Raw genomic sequence first — 22,165 nt, 5'->3', positions numbered from 1 at the left:
GTTATGTGAAGAGGACTAAATTTGGTGTGTATGAACTGTGAAGGACTGAAGACTTGATTTGAAGCATTTTTGAGCACTGTTAGGTACAGAATCACAGACTCATGAAACTTCCGATGCTATCCACTATCGTGGATGGAGATTTTGTTAAGCACAAAGCAACTGGCACCACCAGAAAAAAGAAAAACAAAACAACATGCCCTTCTGAAAAAGATGACAGGCATGTTGGGATGCCAGCTAAATGTCCAGCTAAATCTAGCTAGCTGTGTCTGAGCTATGGATCTAGCCACACAAGTCCGTAGCATGCGATTTATTTCATCCTGAAGTCAGAATTGTTTGCAAACCACACCATTCACCTAGGACACCTGGTACGATATTTTAAGGCCAACAAGAAAATGACAGAATAGGGATGAAGAGGAAATGACTAATACGGCTTGGGACACATTTATCTGCAGACCTCACAACAGTCAGGTGACTGAAGGTTCATATTTAGGAGAGCACTCATGAAAATTGGTCTGCGTTCATATTTGAAACAGATTAGTGGAATCCATCATAAACCATTTCACCTGGATTCAGCTCATCCAATACAAAGTGTTGGAAGTGCAAATAATAGAAGATGAAGAGAGGTACTTTTAAGGCACAGTTCCTGTGACCTATTTTAAGCATTAACTTTAGAATGAAGAGAATTGCACTCCACGGATTACACACTAAATTTCCACTCGCTGTAACAGAAGACTAAAGTGATTTGCTCATATACATGTTTAGTGGTGGCTTGGCAGTGGTTAAGGGTTAAGGGTTGAGCTCGATCTTAAAGGTTTTTTCCAACCTAAATGATTCTGATTCTATGATTATAGTTGGTCAGGTGCATGCTGCCTTTTCATTTAGAGCTGAAGTGGCTCTAATTATGTCTAGGGCACTTCATTTTTAAAATAAATTCAGGCAGTCTGAACAAAGGTTGCTTTAATTTAGAGTTTGAATGTTTAAATAGAGACCTAATGTTGTTTAACAAATCTTACATAATTAAGGTTACTTAATCTGGATTAATTTCCTGTGTTTTTTCTCTGTAGGCTATTTTAATACACACACACACAAAAATATATATATATCTGTTAGCTATTAGCATAGCCTGTAAATTCACACCCTGTTTTTCTTGGCACAAAAACACATAGCTTTAAAACCTCCGGAAAATGCAAAGAAGTCTGCATTTTTATTAAGAATTGATGGGCCTGAGTGGGAATATATAGTAAGAAGAATTGGTATTCAGACTGCTTAAATCTTTTGGTCTCTATCTCATTGTAGAAGCTATTTATTAACAGAGTAAATAAGGTCAGTTTTATGCAGATAGAGTAAAACCATAAAAAAAAAGTCAGTAACCCTCAGGAAATGTGTTAGCATGACTATACATCAAAAATGCAATGAGAAATCTGAGCTGCTTCTCCTACTGAAATAAGGACAAATCAGGACACATTTGGAGAGAGAGAATGCATAACAGAAAATGGAGGTAACCATATGCTGTTGGTGCTAGAAACAAAGGCAGGCGCAGTGAACACACAAGAAGCACCTGATTCTGTTATTCTGTCTATTTTCTCATAAAAGCCTTTCCAATTGCTAAAGTTTGACTGCTTGAATAAAAGCATGAAGAAAGATGGCAGGATCAGATCCTGTTTACTTGAATATATCCTTGGATAGCTGTAATATCTGCCTCATTTACTTAGCGGTATTCTATTTTCTTCTTAGATAAACTATCAAAAGCAGCTGTTAGGTTAAAGAGGATGAAAAACAGATCCTAAAATCAGTCATGGGGGAAAACTCAGAGATTTTACAGTTTTTCTTATGGGGAGATAATGGGTGTGTTCATTATCTGCTGCTTCAGCATATTTAGGGTCAGATCTGCAGGATGCAAAGCTCTGGGTCAGCTGCTCAGCTGGTATCTTTGTAATACACAGAGTCACAGGGCCAAACACACCATCAGGGTCTGTTCACAAATTCCCTGCAAATATCCTGACCAAGAGTGTGGGAAACAAAGAGGGTGAGTGACTCGCCACAGTTCATCTAAAGCGTGTGTCTTCAGGGAGACCTTGGAGCATTTCCAGGTTTATGGTGGCAGGGGAAACCCTCTGCTCTGCTCTGACAGGGGCTAAGGCAGGATAGCTGGGTTACTAAAACTGCGGGGATTTCCTTGTTCTTCCTTGGAGATAAAGGAAGGAATAATTATATAGTAAAGAGATTTGAGTTCATAGGCTTACCCGACATCGAAAAAGTAGATCCTGACGATAGTCCAAGCAGTAATGAACACAGAGGGGGCACCTGACAAGAGAAGAGAGAGTGTTACTGTCAGAGATTATTATCAATGTTTAAGGGCTTTCTCCCTGACTCTTCATCTCTCTTGACCCTCAGCCTTCCCTCAAGACTGGGCAAATGCTTCATGTTTTCAATGCTCACATGTCAAACGAGGAAGATGTTGCCTTTCTCTCCTACCGGCCATTTAAGAAGAGTTCCCTAGCAGATTTCTCTTCCTGCTGCAGTGCCTACAAAAAGACTTTCGATAGACTGGACATTAGGAAGAATTTCTTCACCATGAGAGTGGTGAGGCACTGGAACAGGTTGCCCAGGGAGGTTGTGGCTGCCCCATCCCTGGAGGTGTTCAAGGCCAGGTTGGATGGGGTGTTGGGCAGCCTGATTTAGTGGATGTCCCTGTCCATGACAGTGGGGTTGGAACTAGATGATCTTTAAAGTCCCTTCCAACCCTTACTATATTATGATACTATGATACTACTATGACAGTGAAATGCAAAGAACAGGAATCGCTTTAGACATCTACAGTTTGAACACCTGTATTTTAAGCCTGTCACCACAGACTCTCTTTAGTATCAATGGGAAGAAATATGTATTTCTAACATAGATGTCATCTGAGCTACTTTAGATGTTTGCCTTGGCACAAGAAATACGACCTTGGACTCCCCTGACTGTATTGCCTGGACCTCCATTGACTAGAAAGAGAGCCTGAAGTGACAAGTTCATATGTAGCTGTCCGTAGCTGGCCAGATGAACCTGCCTCTGCTCTTTACTCCATGATCTTCTTCCTGACTAGAGTGGTCTTGTTCCATCCTTGTGGTGCTTCTTTTCTCTGTCTCTTGTCTTTGGTTGGATTTAGATTGGAAATACTCCAGGAAGGACATGTCACTTTGTTCTCCATCAGTCAGTGTTGCATATTATTTGCTATCAGTGTTTTCCAAGTGTAATAACAATAAAAACAGAATTGTAATGGGTCTTAAAATTATGAATCCTTGCATGATCCATTTCAGATCCATCACTGATGTTCTTGCAAATGATGGAAGACTGAGAGGCCAAAAGATCCTTCAAGTACTTGTCATTTTCTTGAATTGCCCTTCCTCATCCAAGCAACCTCAGAATACATCACGAGTGCAAGAGATTTCCTTTGATTTAAAATCATTGGTTTCACACATTTTTCTTTAAAATCTGCCAGCTCTACTGTGCTCAAAGAAAGGATATCTATGTGTAATGCAGGTTTAAAGAAGTTCTGACCTAAATAACTGTATCTGAAACAAGGTATGCTAACACCGTCTCTTCGTATGCTTACAGCATGGAGAATTGCCTCTCTTCCACAGTGTGAACTCAAGCATAACTCTTGTCACTTTCAATGGAAGTTACTCTATGGCTAACTGATCAAATCCTGAGTCCAGGCATACCCCTGTACGTGGCACGATTTGATGTTTTTTCTTTTCTTCTCAAGATTCTTCCCCGCTCTAATTATTTCGCAGTTTCAGCTGTCGAGAGCATGGAACAGAAAGCCATTTTGCTTACTTAAACATAAATCTTCAGCTAAATGGCTTAAAGGGGAAAAGAGATCTCTTTCCTCTTTGGAGAAAGAACAGAAGTTGATCTGCTAGGATTAATTTGCATCAATTCAGCTCTGAGACACTTTGTGAAGAGTTTAATTGTGTCTTCCTTGGAATTTTCTCATTTTATTATTTTATTTTATTTTGGTTTGATTTTATTTTTGTTTTATTTTATTCTACTTGTATGAGACATTCACATTAAACATGGAGAAATCACAAATGCAGGTAAGCAGAAGGTTATCAGCATTAGCACACAGGCGATTGGATCTCAAGATAGCTATTTAGCCTGAATTCAAAAAGATAAGGAAAGGGAGAAGGACTGCAGTGCTTGGTTCATTCCAGGAGTCCTGCTTTTCTAGGAGAGATCCTTACAATTTAAGGTCAATGCATGATGATAACTTTGGGATCCCAGTCGAGATCAAATCACTAAATGACTACAAAGGTGATGAGTTTCAGGCCCACAGTTCTCAAAGACATGGAGGTACTCAACTATCAATAAATCTAGCAGAAGCTAAGTTCTTAAATACCTTTGATTGATTTAAGCTAATGCTGTTAAATTCCTCTGGCCATCACTTGACCCTGTTCATGGTTGCACTAACAACTCTTGGCAGCAAGTTCGGTTCCATCTGAACCCCTAAATTTGGGGACTATATTGCTGTTAAAAATGCCTGCCAGCTCTAGAGAAGATGCATACCCCAGCCAATCAAGATGTACCACCAGAAATACTTCCTCTCTGAAAAGAAGGAGATGACCAACAGGGTATGAAGATACAACCCTTCCACCAGGAGCCAGAAGAAGTTGGCCATGATGCAGTACTGGAAGAAAACCATCATGGCTTTGCAGCCTACCTGGAAGAGAAGAAACAAAGAGTGGTGAACTGCATCATGTTTCCGTAGTAAACACATTAAATTACCACTGAAACTTACTCTGTGTGTAACTTTGGGATTGCTTTTTGCAGCACCTGAAGCCCTTGTGTAATAAGCTGTATGGCAAAAAGCAGAAAACCCTACCAAGCTTGCTTGGGGTGGACATGCTTGACATACATTAACCCCTGCACTGAGCATGCAGTGCGCATCCTTGAGAGAGCCAGATCAGGTCTGGAGGCCATTTGACAGTGTGAGCCTGGAGATGCACTGAAGCTTGGAAACTCTGATGAGCAATAACAGGCTGATATGCCGGATCATGATCACTACCACCATGGTGCTACTCTCTGTAGGTTTTGGATGCATATCTGTGGGAAGCTGAGGGTGCCAGAAAGTCCTGCCCTGATGTACAGTCACCAGACTCTCTGTTCTGCCAGGGGTGGGTTTGTGGGGCTGAGCTGTGAAGCAAAGCATTGCACTGGTTCAGAAAAGCCCTCCAAAAGAACTGCTACTTTGAACTGAAACCAGCTCAGTGACTGGTTTACAGTGCAGCCTTGGTTCAGTGTGATGGAAGTGATCTGCACCAGAGAGTAAATGAGAATAGGTGAGAATTTCTTACTCTACTTTTGGCACTATTGTCAGCATCTTGACAAGAAACACCCTGAGTGACTTGGGCATGACAGTTCTCCTCATCATCCTCAGTGGGGCTGCCTGCTGGTATTACTGGAGTCCCTGAACCCAAAGAAATGAAGCCTCTGAATTGAACAAACGGGGTAATAATTGTAATAATAATAATACCTATTGTTACTATTACCCACAGGTGGTGGTAATAATAATAATCATCATCATCACCATCATCATCTGTGTAATTGACCTTCGAAAGCAAAGTCCAATTGTAATCACTCTATGGCCTGGTAGTTATAGTGAAAACTAAAGTGGCTCGAGTCAGGGGTTTGAAGAAAGCCAAGTCTACAAAGAATTGTGAATGCTCAGTTAAGAAAAAAAGAACTGGGATACACATTTTCAAAATAAAGAAAAGGATAATGAGAAGTAGGGTAAACACTAATGAGTAGGAATAGATGTGATTGTATTGGAAGGGGAGAGATTTGAAAAGAGAAGGAATATTGTTTTTTCTTTAAGAAATGAATAATTAAATGCAGTAACTCATTACATGAATATTCTACTGCTGCACAGGCAATAGGAGCAGTTACCTTACGAAAGAGAAAGAAATGGGAAATTTCTTTGTGACAAACCCACTGAAAAACACCTGAGGGTAGAAATAAGCTGCCCAAAGAAGCGTGTCAGTCCTGGCCATGGCCCCAGCATGTGGTGTATCTGTGTCCTGCCGCAGCTTTACAGGAGACCGTTGGTTACATCATTACACTCATCCATGCTGTCTAAGCCTCCTTGAGATGCTGATTCAGCAATTGCTTCACTGCCTTCAACGAGTCTCCTTGGGTAATAACCGCCCCTGTAGTTACTGAGGCAAAGGCACAAGAATTTAGCTCTTAGATCCTCTGGTTAGAAGCTCTTCCCTGGTGCCCTGCATGTGAAATATGTTGAATTTAGAGCAATAATTGATTTGCACCAGATACAAGCTCATAATCCCTCCAGCACCCATTCCCTTCTCCTGCTGAGAACAGTTGCTATGAAACACACTGGTTAAAAAGAGAAGTGTGGAAAAAGTGTTTTATTGTTCTCACATGTTTTGGAGAGGGACTGGTCCTCACTGATTGCTCAAAATGAACGCAACCCTCCTCTAGCATCCGCCAGTATGTCATGGGCTCCTACTAATCAATTTATATGCACATCAACTCCCTCCTGTGAGGCAGATGGTATAAGCAGAGACTTGCTGCTGAGTGGTGATGGGGGAAGGTGAAGGCAAAGCAGGCAGTTAACTCCCAGGGAGGAAAGGTGACACAGAGCTGAACCGACAAGGTTTTGGCATGTAGGAGGATCCTCCCTATGGCATCCCTTTGCTCTGTGCTTCTCCCTGCTATTGTATGCATATGGCTGTGGGACACTGACACACCTCGTTTATTTTGCCCAAAGCCTGCGTGACTGCTTGGTGTGTCTGCAGCCAGCGAGGATTTGCTGGTGTGAGAATACTCAGCTGTATTTTGCCCTAAATCTGCAGCTCACAGGTGAGCCTTGGGCAGCCTGATCCAGTGGGATGTCCCTGCTCATGGCAGGGGGGTTGGAACTACATGATCTTTAAGGTCCCTTCCAATCCAAACTATTCTATGATTCTCTGAGACACGATGTTTAAGGGAGCAGTTTTGATGCATCTCAACCACACGCTCCTCAAACATGGATTTGCTTTGGGGACTGAACACTGGAGAATCCTTTTTGGATGGTTGCCTTGAAGCTATGGCAGAGGCATGAGGCTTGAACATGTCAGAAGGAACTGCAATGCTTTATAGGACCAGGAAAGGCTGCTTACAAAAAACACATGTTTTCTGCCTAACAGAGGCAGAAAACAGAGGACATGGGCAGCAGTTGGGTTTTGGCAACTTCTTCTCTGAGGAACCTGTAGTAGATTAATTGTTTCTTTCATGCTAGAGGATACTTGGCTATTTAAGCAGATGCTACCATCACAGGCGTTTTTTGTTTTACCTGGAGAAAAGATATTTTTATGCATTGTTTTAAGCATACGGCAATAATTTATCACAGCCATGGATCTCCTGCAGCATGGGGATGCCCTGCACTGGAAAAGATTTAGATGTACCGTCCTGTCTTAAAAATTAAATCACGCTACTTTCTCACTGCCTGGACTTCTTGCTATTATTGTCTAAGCTGGGTAAGTTTACACTAGATCAGATATTTCTACAAGAATTGCAGTTTTGCTGTTGATTGCAGTTTTCTGCTTTCACTGAATCCTCTTTGACATCCAACTCAGTGACACATTTGGATAACAGCCCTTCCTGGCTTTTGAGAGACTTTATTACATGCAGCACTTAGTAATGGGTCTTTACCTTCCTAATTGTTTGGATTCAGCCTCAGAATGGCTGTTACAATACTGGGAAACAAATTCCACAGTTATATAAGATACTTTACCCTTTAAATGACAGACACTAGGCAGAGACGAGCTGTTATATCTCACAGAAGACTTTTTTTCATAAAGAGCAGACCTCATGATGTGTCAACATTGAAAGACAAACACAAGCTATGGAAAGAAAAGACATTTGCAGCAGGAAGAGCAGCCTTACTGTACTGCCTTTTCTATTCCCTTCCACTACCTCATTTACAACAGCTTACTATCCTGTTATTCTTCACGGATCTTGCCCTACTCATGTCCACATGAGATGCTGCAGTGAGATGGTCTTCCTCGGCTTTGCAGATGGCAGATCCATCCCACCCAAGTGGATCCTATCTGCTTCCATTCTTTGGGAAGCAGTGACTAACCACTGACATGGATTCTGCCTTCAGAAAACAAGGCATGGAAACCTCTTGGATCCCACAAAACACTTTCGTTCTTCTCCTTAAATTCCTCATAGTCAACAAGAAAATTGAATCTTAATCATTGTGGAAGTTTGCTTGTTGATGAGATGAGGCGTGTTTTTGACCTAATGTATGGGCCAACCCTCCCATGCCTTCGTATGGGCCCAATCATCTATGTAAGAATGTACATTTACAACTGTTTAACTCAGGATTATCTGAAAAGAAGACACTGTGCATGAGTCAGCTGCTTAAAAGCAGAGTGCTAGTGTCATTTTAGGCACTGTCAGGTAGTGTGTTGACCTTCCAGCTGTTGCTCTGGAAAGACAGGGATTTTTTTTGTAGAGATCATTGAGAAATTCACAGGCATTTTAAGAGGTATGAGATCCCCATGGCTCAGCTGGCAGAAGAATCCTTGCTGAGATAGCAAGACAGGGAAAAAATGTACATATTGCATTGTAATATGGTTCTGAAAGGTTGGTTTCATCCAACTTGGTAACTAGATATAACATGGAAATAATTTCTATCATTTTGTATTTTAGATGGATGTTCACATCTGTACAAAGTGGATGCAAAATACTGTCTCTCTTATCAAGGAGTGTTTAGCATTCTCTAAGCATGGATGTCACTGTCTACCTCCTGGTCAGGAACCAGGACTATAGCTACCAAAGAAAGTATTTCCATTCAAAATGAAGAGCATTTATTGCCCTTTGAGACAGAGTTGTCCCGAGCACAGAATCATAGAAGCACAGAATCATATGGATTAGAACGGACCTTAAAGATCACCCAGCTCCACTCCCACTGCCATGGGCAGGAACACTTTCCACTTCATCACGTTGCTCAAAGCTTCATCCAAACTGGCCTTGAACACCTCCTGTAGCGTACATGTATTTATTGTCTAACAAAGTAGTAGAGAAGGCAGAAGAGATCAGCGATCACACTTGCTTTGAAAAAGAAGGGGACTTCTTGCAGTCATTTTAGGACAAATATTTAATGAGGTGTTTATACTTCGAATATACTCTGTCTTTTCCAAAAGGAGATGGGTGAGTAGGGATGAAGCACGCAGCTGGTTAGAAAGCTGGTGCGATGTTGAAAAGTGTTGATTTGAGAAGCTGGGTAAAAATTTGAGGGTGTCAATAGTGGGCCAAATTCAGGGTTTTATGGAATGATGGGAAAAGCAACACAGCTACCCACAACCAGCATGCAGCACAGCATTCATGTTCTATGGCAGCTGCAGAAAACACAGTGCTCAGATCACAGGAGGAATGCATTCAAGGTGCAATCAGACTTTCTGAGAAAGAGGCAAAGAAAAGGAACTTAAGAGTGAGAAAAACAAGGCCGAGCAACTACCCTACCAGGCTTCTTCCCTGTGCCTAGTAGCATTTTAAGTTTTTAAACAATGCTAGCCTTGGGGAAAAAATGTCTTCCTCCTGAAATTGATGTAGTAACCAGCTGACTCATCTAGAAAAATGTGGTTGATACTGGAGGCAGTAATTACCTCAGAGGTGAATCTGTCATTGCATTAAATATACATATGTCATACTCCTCAGTGGTAATAACTCTGCTTGAGGCATCCCTCCTCATTAAGAACCACTAAGAACTGTCAGTCTTGACCAACTATATTTCTATTTCTTTAGCTCATTATAAACAACTTAGTTGGAAGAAGTTGGTCTGAGAATGATGAAATTTTGAGAGAGGTGCACACAAACACCATGCATCAGCTCCCTACGAATGCAATAAAACTCTCCAAAAAGAGGTCAGTTAACTTCACAGAAACACTAAGGGGCACCACAGGGCATCGCTATACTAACACAAGCCTTTGCTGTTTTTTTCACTGGGGATATGGTGTGTTAGAGGTTTAAGACTTGGGTCAAAAGGATTTAGATCAAAGAAGCACAAAGTGGCACTTGAGTGGTTGATCACACTCCCACTCGACTCACCACTGATGGCCCAGGAATACGTTGCAATGTGAACAGTCTGCCTGAGACTCATCCCCCCAGTCACAGGAATCCCCATCACACAACCTGACCTGTCTCTCTCTGTGTATGACCTCTCCTGTGCAGACCCTGTGTTCTGTCCTTGTACCCTTGAACTCTGTGGCTTCCTGCACTGTGGAAGGCTTATGGCAGAGCACCAACAGATATTTAAGTCAGCTTAAAGATAAACTTAAAACACCATATGTAACTCTGGGCAATGCTGCAGCTCCTGGCACTATTTATGAAGTTGGGACAGTGCCTTCAGCACAGTTCCCAGAGCTTTAAGTGAAAGCGTGGGCTCGGATTCACCTTGACCAATCATGAAACCTGGAGGTCTCAAAATACCTTTAAAGTACTTAAGTCCTTTTACCTGGGCTACCACCACTGATTCAGGAGGAAGAGCTGTACACGAAGATTTCTGCAGGCTTCTTCAGCAGAAGACAGATGAAAACTCATTTTCTCGGTGACAGATTTATCCAGCACTTTGCTTTTATGTTGCCCAGAAGAAATGACCTATCTGTAAGGCTAGTTGTTGAGTGGCTCACGCTGAATTTGCCCACAGCAACAGCTGCTCCTTGCCCCAGTCTGGTCAAGAAGGCTTCCTCAATTGTATTTAAAAGCTTTTTATAGAACCCACTCATGATGCTGTGGACAAGGCACACCTGGAACAGGGCGTAGCACCAAGCAAGCACCATGTGCTGAAATTAGGATCTTCAGACCCACGCACTGGCCTAACCCTACATCTTTATGACTATAGTGCCATGACACTTGTGTCATTATCATAACTAAAGTCAGGAGTTTCAATCTCGAGCTGATTCACATATCACAGGGCAAAATCAGACTGAATTCCATGCCAGCTCTTTTTCTGCTGAGATGTCCACCTCAGCGAAGGCATGATGTAATCTGTAATGAGGATGCAATAATCAAATAATTGCTCTACTTGTAAGATTACATGGTATGATTAATTCCCCATCTCACTATCTTGGCAATGGAATTTATACAACTGGCAAATTCCCAATCATTTTATAATCCAGATAATGTACAGCAATGTCCATACTTCAGTATCGTCTATTAATCTCTGTGCATGTTGCACGGAGATTTCAGGATAGACTTAGTTTCTGAATGCATGTTTTTGTTTTTCATGGGGTACTTCTCTCTGCTTTTAGCTTTAGTTTTACTTTATAAGGTTTGTTTCAATCTCTGAGTGAAAACAAAAAATGATGAGAGGACTGGACCGTACTGGTCTAGGTATTAATGCCTCTGTAAAGAAAGAAACTGTGAGGATATTCAATGTACTCTGCCTCGGATGATGTTGTCCAAGTCGGTGTTGTTTACTTGAAAGAAAAGGAAAACTTCTTTTGCCCAGTCAAGCGGGGATTTTTGTATCAACTATAGTATAGAGCAATCTTCTTTTACAAGTCACTTTCACAGAGAGATAAGAGGTGTTCTTTCAGTAATGACTGGTAATTCTGGCTTGGACATTTCCTGAGGAGGTGGCTAAGATATAATATTGTATATTCTTTATAGCTCCAGGCTATTGCCCCATCCCCATGCTCAAGGCTACTGGCTTTCATATATTATCTTTTCACTACTTAATTGTCTTTGACAGAAAAGTGGAAAAGAATGCCATGGTCCTGCAAGAGAAACTGCAGTAGAAGAGACATTTCCAGATGCTGATTTGGCAAACTGAAAATGTGAATATCAATTTGTTATTTCAGCCTTCTGCAACTGTGCATAGTCTTCTGCGAGACAATTTGACTACACAGGGTAATGCTTGACCCTACTGAGGCCAGTGGCAAAGACCCTGCTGACTCCAACAGGGCTTTGCCCTAGAGGCCTAATTTGCAGAAATTCAGCATGATGTCAATGGTAATTTTTGATGGAAATAAAACATCTTCTTACTGAGTGATTCTGTTCCTCCAAATATAAACCCATGTGTCAAATTTTCCTCGGACACGTACAGAAATTGTGGGTGTTGAGAGTTTAATACCAGTTGTGCATAGATAAATTTGACTAAGGAAATTCTTAAAATGTCATCTTAACAGAAACAAAGTGACTTCTAATTGAGGCAAATAGCCTTCAGTTTGTGAGTGCGTAAGTTGTCAAGCTCAAAGCCTTGGTTAAAGCAATTTCTCATCTATCAAGAATTATAACAAAGAAAAAAAATTCTTTAAAGACCTAATGTAAATAGTAATGGTATGTCTGGATGATGGACCCTTCAGCTCCTGCTGCCTGTGGTGGCTTCAACTGTAACTCAACCTTATAAAAAATAGAGCAGATGGATGAACGTAGCTGAATCCACGGTCACCATCTATCTCGGGCAGAGAGATAAGAGGCCTCAAAAGCACATTTTCCCTGTTAACATGCTGCTCTGCATGAATGGTGCCCCAGAAACATTATGCAATAGTGCTCTTAAGCCTTGGTAATAGCAGATTAATCTAATTTATCTTACCCTGCTTTCCTCTAGGTCACGATACATTTTCATGCACCCATGGCTGTCTAAGAGTATACACTGGAACAGTAACTTCATGTCAGCTGTCACTGGGCAATTTATTAAGCCATTATAATCTGAATTGTGTCTGAGGCTGTTGATTTGTTACTGGTTTTATAAAGCAGAAATGCTATTTCTAGCCTGATGAGCTGCGCTGTACAGCCATACACATGTGCACGCACACACACAACTTCAGCAAGCTAAGCCTTACCTGCTTCCATCAAGACTGTAGAAGGATGGAGACATTAGGTCTCCTTCCTTTACCACCACTTCCACTTCGCTTCCACTACTGAACCTGGATAGACTATAATTTCCCTGGTTGGAGTATCATTTCTCTAGCAATAGCTCAACTCATACAGACCCTAAAGTCCCATGAGATAACCTTGGCCTTTCTTTGTGTTCTCACCTTCTCAACATCAGCTGAAAGCCCATTGAAAATGACAAGGCATTAAAAAATCTGTCTCTGCTAACACGGAAGTTACATGAGGCAGCCTCTGTTTTATGTGCCTGCAACACAGCAAAGCATGGCAGGGTCAGATCCTGCACTTGTAGAACCCTTGTCAGCTCCAGGAATATAAATGGAGCTGTACTAGTTCACATTATAAAAAATGTGGTCTGCTTGACTGCACTTTATGCCTTGCCCACTTCCCACACAGGCTTCCTCAAATACAACGCTATCTGTTGAGCTCAGTAGGAAGCTCTCAAGCCTGCTCTTCCTCATATAAGAAGCAATTTTAAGCCACATGACTGTGATCCTCAAGGCTATTTAAGCATTTCTCTTCTGCTGATTTTAACAGGGGTTATGCAACCCTTTTGAGGGACTTGGTCTTTCTATTTTGTCTCTTAGGAATACTCATTAGGTTTTTGAGGGCATTCTTGTGAGTATTTCTAAGCTGGTGATTAGCTCAAGCTGGTCTAGCCTCTGCTAGACAGAAAAATAGAATTATCTTGGTAAAAGGAGTAACTGTCCCTATTTTGTGCCCATCAGTTGCAGAATAATGGCACTTCTGAACGCATCTTCAGCAATAAGGCAAGTCAACCACAAGACAACAACTAAAGAGAGAATCACAGAATGATTTGGGTTGGAAGGGACCTTAAAGATCATCCAGTTCCAACCTCCTGCCATGGGTAGGGACATCTTCTACTGGATCAGGATGCTCAAAGTCCCGTCTTACCCGGTCTTGCAGACCTCGAGGGATGGGGCATTCACGACTTCTCTGGGCAACATGTTCTGGTGCCTCAACACCCTCACAAGAAGGTGATCAGAGTTTTAATAATGTCCTTCCCTGCACTTATCACATTTTCTCTCATTGTTGGCAATACTAGAGAGCTTTAAAGTGCCAGTCTGTGACTGAGGCACTGCTGAGTCGTACACGATACAGTCACGTATACAGAGGAAGTCCTTGTTCCAGAATTTGTCCACAGTCTAACTTTCTGCCTTCACTCCTGGGTTATTTACAGGACCAAAGGAGTAGACAAGACGATAACTTATCCAAACAAAACAGTTTAAAAACATGTTAGAGCCTGGTCTCCATGGTCCATTTTTCTTCTGGTTAGGCTTGCCCATGCTGGCTGAGCTATAGTTGAAATTCAGCCCCTTCCTGCTGCACAACTTCTACTGTAAATCCCACCTCTCTAAAGCAGAATCCCAATCCTGTGACACCGACCTTACTCACTTGCCATCCAGGAATGCCTCCAGTACAACACACCAAGTGCCTAGATTCATCTCTTACTGCCAGTCATTGCCTCCCCATCTCAAAATGATGATATTTCATCTTTAGCTTTTCTGACACAAGTTTTCCTTCATCCTCCATCATTGCATGTTCCTCTCTTCCCAAACCCAGACTTCAAGCCTTGGTTTCCTTCTTCTCTCACATTCTTTTAGCAGAGCTTCAGCCCTAAACACTGCAATCCTTATTCATGATCCCTTTTATTCCTTACTTCCTACTGCCATCTGTGACTGTCCCTGTGAAGAATGTGGCGCAGCAACCAAGTCTTTAAGTGTGGCAGCTGTAAACTGCAGTCTCACCAACAGAGAAGCTACTGTTTGTTATCAGCTCCACAGCAACTACCTGTGTTCAGGCCCTCTCCCTGTGGCATATATGAGAAGACTTAGACCGACTTCACTTTTTTTCCCAAGTAATAGGATCAGAGGAAATGCCCTCAAGTTGTGCCAAGGGAAAGTTATATTGGATATTAGGAAAAAATTATTTACTGAAAGAGTAGTGAAGCGTTGGAAGAGGTTCCCCAAGGAAGTGGTGGAGTCACCACCCCTGGAGGTGTTGAAAAAATGTATAGACATGGCAATTTGAGAGATGGTTTCGTAGGCACAGTGGTGTTGGTCTGATGGCTGGATTGGATGACTTTGGAGGTCTTTTCCAATCTCAATTATTTTATGATCCTATGATAAACATCAGTGAGGGCTTAGGCAAGTAGATATCTCTTCAGTTCTACACAAGATTGTGAGATATCATTCAGCAGATATGAAGATAATATTTCATAGAAGTTGTTTTGCAGATGCAAATATCTTTACCTAACAGTAAAAATGTACACCAAGGAGATGGATGTGTTAGGTTTGTGATGTAACAGCAACATCATAAAGATCTTCAGCAGAATCCTAAGCAGAAACCAACCACTTTCAAAAAAGCTCAGAAAGAACTGATGCCTGTCCATTGAAACATCCATCTCCTGAAGCCAACAGGAACCATTTCTCTGGGTTCCACAGGAATTTGTGGACATGGGGGAGGTGGGTCAGGGTTGGACATGAGTGCAAGAATGCAGTGAGAAACTTCTACTTCAAATGAGCAGTGATTTTTCCTTTGCTCCTTGTGCTGCTCCTTATGATAAAAACCAAACGCGGCTGCTACCTGTTCAGAGGGAAGGGCAAGGATCTTCTTCACACTACACAGCTGAGAAAAACAAGGTGGATATCATTTCACATGGGGCCTCAATTTAATGGCAAGACAGGCTGTAAAGCATTTCCTTATCTCAGGCAGCACCTTTGCGCCTGGATGGTCCCATTGAACTCAGTGGGTGGGGTGAAGTTTTGGAGCAATGGGCTGAACTGCTGAAAAAGTGTGAGCTGATGGGTTTACACATTTTGGGGAGTGACCCAACTCCAATTAAAGTCAAGGGAAAGATTCATATTGTCTTCAGAGTTCTGCCAGGCTCTTTTCCCAAGCCAGTCAGCCAAAGTTCAGCAGATGCCCGCCTCTGCTGCTATAAAGAGCTCACACTCCTCTGTGTAGGTGAGAATAAATGTCTTTCCCAGAGGTTGTAACATGATGAAAAGACTGAGCCTTTACTATTCATTTCATTTTTACACAAGGGCATGAAAAAAAAGCTTATAGTCTTCTATCTCTTCCACAGCTTGCATATTGAGGCACTCTCACATGAGGCAGAGAATATGGATCCAAGTAGCCTCAGATGGTGCTGTGCTGGAAAGGAAAACACGTCTGTCTTCAGCTTCTATATATAAACTCCACAAAGGGCCTATGGCTGTTATCAACTTGGCATGAGCAAGCTTGTGTGAAAATCCTAATCTTTAACACTGAAAATATGAGATATGTGTATATGTTCACAACTGCTGAAAGTCCCACCTTTCTTTGCAGAGAATTTTTTGTTGGAATTTGATTGTCCTATTGGATTGCAGAAGGAAAAAGATAATTGATTTGGTCTCCCTTAGCTGAATCCTCAGCAAAGAAAAATTTGCAGACCTCAGAAGAAGTCAGCCTGAATTCAATCTGTAGAACCTGATCTTTGTCTATATCAAACTTTTGGCTCTTTTTGTCTTTACCTAGGCTAGAAATGCAAGTAGTTCATCATTATGTTATCCAAATATTACAGTAAGGAAACTATGTCAAAACGAATACACAACCACAAACACACACAGACAAAGAAACAACAATTGAAGTGTTCAGTTCAATCTTTCTACCAGGTTTGCTGTTTTGGCTACTGTGTTTCACAGGGTGTTCTCCAGAGAGAGATGGAAAGGGGAAGATAAAGATTGGGAACGCCAAGATGGAAGGTCACTAAGCCTAAGAAAACTCGTGTGAAAAACCACAACTTGAAAGGAGGCCTCTTGAGAAAAAAAAAAAAAAATCTCAGAGAAACACAGGCAAATACAATTTGGGAAGTGGAGCAGTTTTTCATGCAGTGTGAGTAATTGTTGGATGCAATGAAGCCATGTGCAGCAAGATTTCCGTCAGAAATGACCGATTACTGAGACTGAATGTATTCTGAACAAATCAGAACAAATAGTCACTGAAGAAGTTGGAGTGGGTGATTTCACAGACCTCTCCTAGCCTGACCTTCTCTACAGTTCAGTGCTTAAAGTTCAGATTGTGTAACACACTTGAGTATATTAAAATCTATTTTTAAGCAATTTAAGACAATAGGATGATTTAATTACACTTAATTACAGACATATTTTATGACTGAAGGCATGACAGAGAGAGATAAAATGTTTTTGGTCTACTAACGCTGACTGGTACCTTGGGCAACACGCTGTGTGCATATGTGGCCATCAGACTCTTCTGTTATTTCTACCCCTCTAGGAAATTCAAGGTCCTTGGCAGTGTTTTGTTATCCACTGGAAAACTTCCACAATGGGCTTTTGGAGGGCCAGCCTTCCCTGAAGCTTAGGCATTTGCTTCTACATGAGCCAACGGAATTCCATTGTCTCTAAGAACAAGCCTAATTGATTTGGGCAGCTGGGGAGAAAATAAAGGCATGAGGGACATTTGAAAAGCTACTCCTACTTTTCTTGGTGTGGGACAAAGGGCCTGGGCCACCTTGTGCAAGGCTAGGATCAATGATCATTGGCCCTGAAATGCTAACTGTTGCATTCTCAGGCTCTGTGGCCCTAAGAAACGCTAAATAAACTTAATTTTTCAGATTGCTCAATGGTAATCCAAAACTATTTGGGTTTAAAATGCATAAAGTTAACATTGTAACTGAGATTCCCACAGAGGGTAAAATGAAGTAAAATTCTATTGCAGCAAAGCCTGTCAGCAAGTATTTTTCAATTGCAAACACATCAGCATGTACTGGAGCTCCTACTGTATTGGAGTATTGACACACTTCTTGCTGGAGAGCTTCAAAGATTTTTGTGTGGATGGTGCATAAACCATCATTTTGAGTCTTCTTACTGCAACAGGTAATGCCAAATTTATTTCTCACCTGGATTACTGCATTCAGTTCTGCAGTCCTCAGCACAGGAAGGACATGAGGAGTCCAGAGGAGACCACAAAGGTGATGGGAGGGCTGGAGCACAAGGACAGTCCAAGAGTTGGGATTGTTCAGCCTGGATAAGAGAAGGCTCCAGGAGGACTTTCTAGCAGCCTTCCAATACTTAAAGGGGGCCTACAGGAGAGCTGGGGAGGGGCTCTTTAACAGGGAGTGCAGGGATATGATGAGGGGTAGTAGTTTTAAGATGAAACAGGTGAGATTTTGATTAGATATTAGGAAGAATTTTTTTACTGTGAGGCACTGGAACAGGTTCCCCTGAGAAGTCATGGGTGCCCCATCCCTGGAGGTGTCAAGGTCAGGCTGGATTAGGCTTTGAGCAACCTGATCGAGTGGAATGTGTCTCTGCCCAAGGCAGTGGGGTTGGAACTGGATGATCTTTAGGGTCTCTTCCAACTCAAACCATTCGATGAATCTATGATTCTATTAAATTCAGGAATTTAATCTTTCCATCAGGAACAGTGGGAGAAGTGTCTGTTTGTTTGGATTTTATAGCCCTGAATCTGTTCTGGAAAGGGGGATAATTTTATCCTTTTATCCTCAAAGGAACTCAGCGCAGTATTTTCTCTCCTAATAAAACACTGCTATTGCTTTGGTTTTATCCTCTTCTAGTGCAGCATAGCAGTGAGAGCACTTAGTAAATTGAAATGTTTGTTCAAGTTTCTCCTCAGACTCAATGAGCTCAAGGCCACATCTAGTTATTGTCAGTGGAAACACAAAACTTTCAGTAGATTGTATATTAGGCTCTGGGTACATGAACTAGCATTCAGGTCTCCCAAGTCAAAACTTTATCTTGCCTATTCAAAGCACAAACACAAGCCAACCTAATCCAACCAAACCTGTATAAAACCAGTGGATTTTATAGCTATTTATACAAATAGAAGAATATTAGGAGAAGTATTTTCACTGCATTTTATGTAGGTATTTTTTTCCTACAACCTAAAACATCGTGCAAAATATTGGGTGAAGATGGGTGCGGATTTTGCAAGAGTTATGCTCAGCTTAGCATGGCAGAGAGAGATTTGTTCCACATATTTTTATAACCCTTGTGTATCATCCAGCCATTCACCCGGAGCTGGCATTTTACATAAACATCTTCCGATGAGGAAAAACACACACAATGGTGATAGCCATGGATCTGCTTGAAAGCGCCCTGGCTTCCAGGAGTTGTGGATTCTGCAGGACAAAGTGCAAAATATAAACAATATTTATACACAGAAGTGTTTCTGGATGGACAGTTGAAGCAAACACTTCTCACACAGCTTTCTGCAGTCGTGCCTCAGTCGTGACCCAGCGCAAACTCCCACAGGGGTGAGAGGTTAGTTCAAACTCCATGGCTCATTGGGTTATTTGCTCCTCTGCCAATGCTAATTATCTATGGCAGCTGGCACCGGGCAATTCCTTATGCCAGCTTCTGTGTCATTCTAACCATTCACAGACCTTCATGATAAAATCCCATTTCTACAGAATACAGATGCCAGTGAATCACTGAGGGGAAAAATTCCCAGAGGGTCACTGTAACTGGAACGCGTTTTTCTGCAGGTAGTTCTAGAGGAAAACCTCAGAGCAGGCTGCTCTTCGTTATCAGCTGAGAGGTTGATATGTGTATAACACAGGGACAGAACTCAGAGTAAGGATACAGAAAAGCCAGAAGGAAAGGAAGAAATTAGAAGGATGGAAGGGAAAAGATGGACTTTTTTCTGGTGCTGTATGACCTTAAAAGACAGGTCCAGAAGAGATCTGCTGGACTGTGCGCAGTTCGATGCTATTAGCTGCCAGTAGCTCATCTAAAATTATGAATTTGTTATGGAGGGTTCCTTCTTTTTCTGATTACTTCTGATCAAGGTTCTTTATTTTGGTGATTTCAATGACCTGCCTAAATGTATTCACCACTATGTCAATATGGCCTTTAGATAAACACCTCTTTTCCCTCCTTAATGTTTGCTCCATCTGATAACATTGAGTTTGAAAGCGAAAATCATATCCCAGCTCCTTTATTCCCCTTGTTTATCTTCCCAGTGGGGAAATCTCACTGTTGCAGATAGCTAGCGTGGGATACAGATCCAGATGGAAAACAGACAGTGCATAGATTCCCTGCCTAAACTCCTGCAAAGATCTGGTCAATGCAATCAGTGGAGCCCACTGAGCCCTCCAAATGTATTGCCTTCTTCAAAGCAAGGAAAGCAGACTCCAGTGAGTGTATTAAGTAGAGCTCGACTGTGGTTGCACTCTGCACACTTAGCTGATGTATAGGTACTTACCCTGTAGACACCAAAAGTTTGATATCTGGCTGGATCTGATTCCAGTCCTCACTGAAGGGAAAGGTTTAATTGAATCCCTAAATGCAGGACTGCAATTCTCCTTTGACCAGGATAACCAAGAAATTAGTATGGGACTGGGAGATGGATAAAGGAATGACAGGAGTCCCAAAAATTTGTAGAACCGCAGCTGTGGGTTTGATCTCAGAAGAGACCGGATAGCTACAAACTTTTGACCTTGATAATTTATTCCATGCCTTTTCCGTATAAAATAAACTACAGAAAACATGGTTTTATTTTTTTCAAATGAGGAAAAAAATTGCAATCTCCCCAAAGAACTTTCTCACCTACATTTGCAATGGGGCAACAGAATAAGGTAAAAACTCCAATGCGTGTGGCTACTTACTGAACTCACAAAGCAGTGTTCAGGTTCTCCACTTTCAAATAGGATGACATCTTTTATAAAGACTGCAATGGCTCTCATTATGAAGGACATGAAGAGGTGCATATGAATATAATTTCGAGTGCAGTGTAGTTTTCTGTTGGGAAGAGATGAAACATTTCTGAATAACAAGCCTTCTCAAAAACTGTTATTTATCTATTTACATGTTTCTTCTGCCAAGATATAGACTTACAAGTAAACATTAGAAACCCTGGGACAGACTATGTTCTGATGTAAATCACTGCAAATCCACTTAAGCCTTTTTAAATCCACAAAACATGTGGCAATCCATACATCTGCAGCAGTGTTGTTGCTTTTCCAGTTCTCAGAAAAAAAGGTCAAAAAACAGAATGACAGAAAACAGGTCCATTACACTGCTCTCCACTGGAAAAGAAATGTTTTTGACTGAGAAAATTGTGCTCACGACAAAGGTCTGTTTTCTGCAGAATGTTTGTACAGCAATAATTCTTTTTGAAGCAAAATGTTTCCTCAGGAAGAGGAATAAATTCTTAGCAGCTGCTGTCAAAATTAACACACATTGCAGTATTTCTGGAGCAATATGAACTATATTTTCACTTAAAAATGACTAGTTATTAATGACTCTGAGAACAACACGAGGGTTTTCTTGTCCCTTGAGCTCTAATATTTTAAAGATTAATTCGCATCAAATAAATCTTTTTTTCAAGTGAGAGTTTACACCAGCTAAAGCGAAAGGCTGAATACTCTGGAAATGGGTACTTTGTACAGTCATCAGAACCACAACAAACCTCACTCAGCAACATGATCAAATTACCACCTCTTTATGAGTCACTGTGCATTGGCAGAGTTTATGCTCCCAATCTCTGATGACGGCAATATAATGTGACTGAGTGGAGGTACTTGCAAGTGAGGGAAGTCAAATTATACTGTTTCCCACAAATGAAGAGCGTGAAACCCGACAGTTTCACCAGCTTGGCTAGCACCTTGTACATTATTGAGATGAGATAATTTGTATGTATGTCCTTCTTCCCTTGGAATAGTGGTGGAGAGAGCGTGTGAGCTGTGCAAAGATCTTGAAGGGTGAGGTCGGTTTTGGTGTGAGTTACCCTAGAGCATATGCTTTTTCCTAGAGCTTTCTTCGGGGGTAATGTCTGGGCCAGGCCATCATAAATTAGATAACCATATAACAGACAAGAGAAGCCACTAGAGAGTGGCATAAGAGGGAATCACATCTAGCAGGTTCTTCCATCTCACAGAGGTCTGATCTTTGCTGTTCTTCCTATACATAAACAACACTGTAACAGAAGATTACCCTACACGTAGATTTCTTCATTGGACGAACCCAAACTTAGATGCTTGAATCTATTATGAACAATAGAGACTGAGGATTAATTAATTTGCTGCAATTTAGGAACCTAATGCCATTTGGTATGCCTATGAGTCCATAAGGGCCTTGGTTTCCTGAAAGTCCTGCACGATATCTGCTACCCTTGTGCAAATCTCAGAAGTTCTGGCATGTCTAAATCAGCTCTAGGGGTCTATATCTTGACACAGAGCGATAGCAGGAAACAGACGTTGGGAAGTAGTTTTGGGATGTGAATCACCAGTAACATT

At 41.6% G+C, this 22,165-nt stretch overlaps 1 protein-coding gene across 1 annotated transcript in view; it reads right to left on the bottom strand.

Moving 5' to 3' along the window:
- LOC104056965 (vasoactive intestinal polypeptide receptor) overlaps positions 1 to 22,165 on the bottom strand; it is a 110,903-nt gene that overhangs the window by 14,915 nt on the left and 73,823 nt on the right. The window contains exons 6-8 of the mRNA XM_054059770.1: positions 20,537 to 20,669; positions 4,552 to 4,705; positions 2,244 to 2,304 (exon numbers count right to left, since the gene is read on the bottom strand). Coding sequence (XP_053915745.1) covers positions 2,244 to 2,304; positions 4,552 to 4,705; positions 20,537 to 20,669 — 348 coding nt within the window. The remainder of the gene's footprint in view (positions 1 to 2,243; positions 2,305 to 4,551; positions 4,706 to 20,536; positions 20,670 to 22,165) is intronic.

The sequence above is a fragment of the Cuculus canorus genome, chromosome 2, assembly GCF_017976375.1.
Source record: "Cuculus canorus isolate bCucCan1 chromosome 2, bCucCan1.pri, whole genome shotgun sequence".
Taxonomy (NCBI): Eukaryota; Metazoa; Chordata; class Aves; order Cuculiformes; family Cuculidae; genus Cuculus; species Cuculus canorus.
The sequence above is the reverse complement of the archived record's forward strand: the minus strand, read 5'-3'. Positions and strand labels throughout refer to the sequence as shown.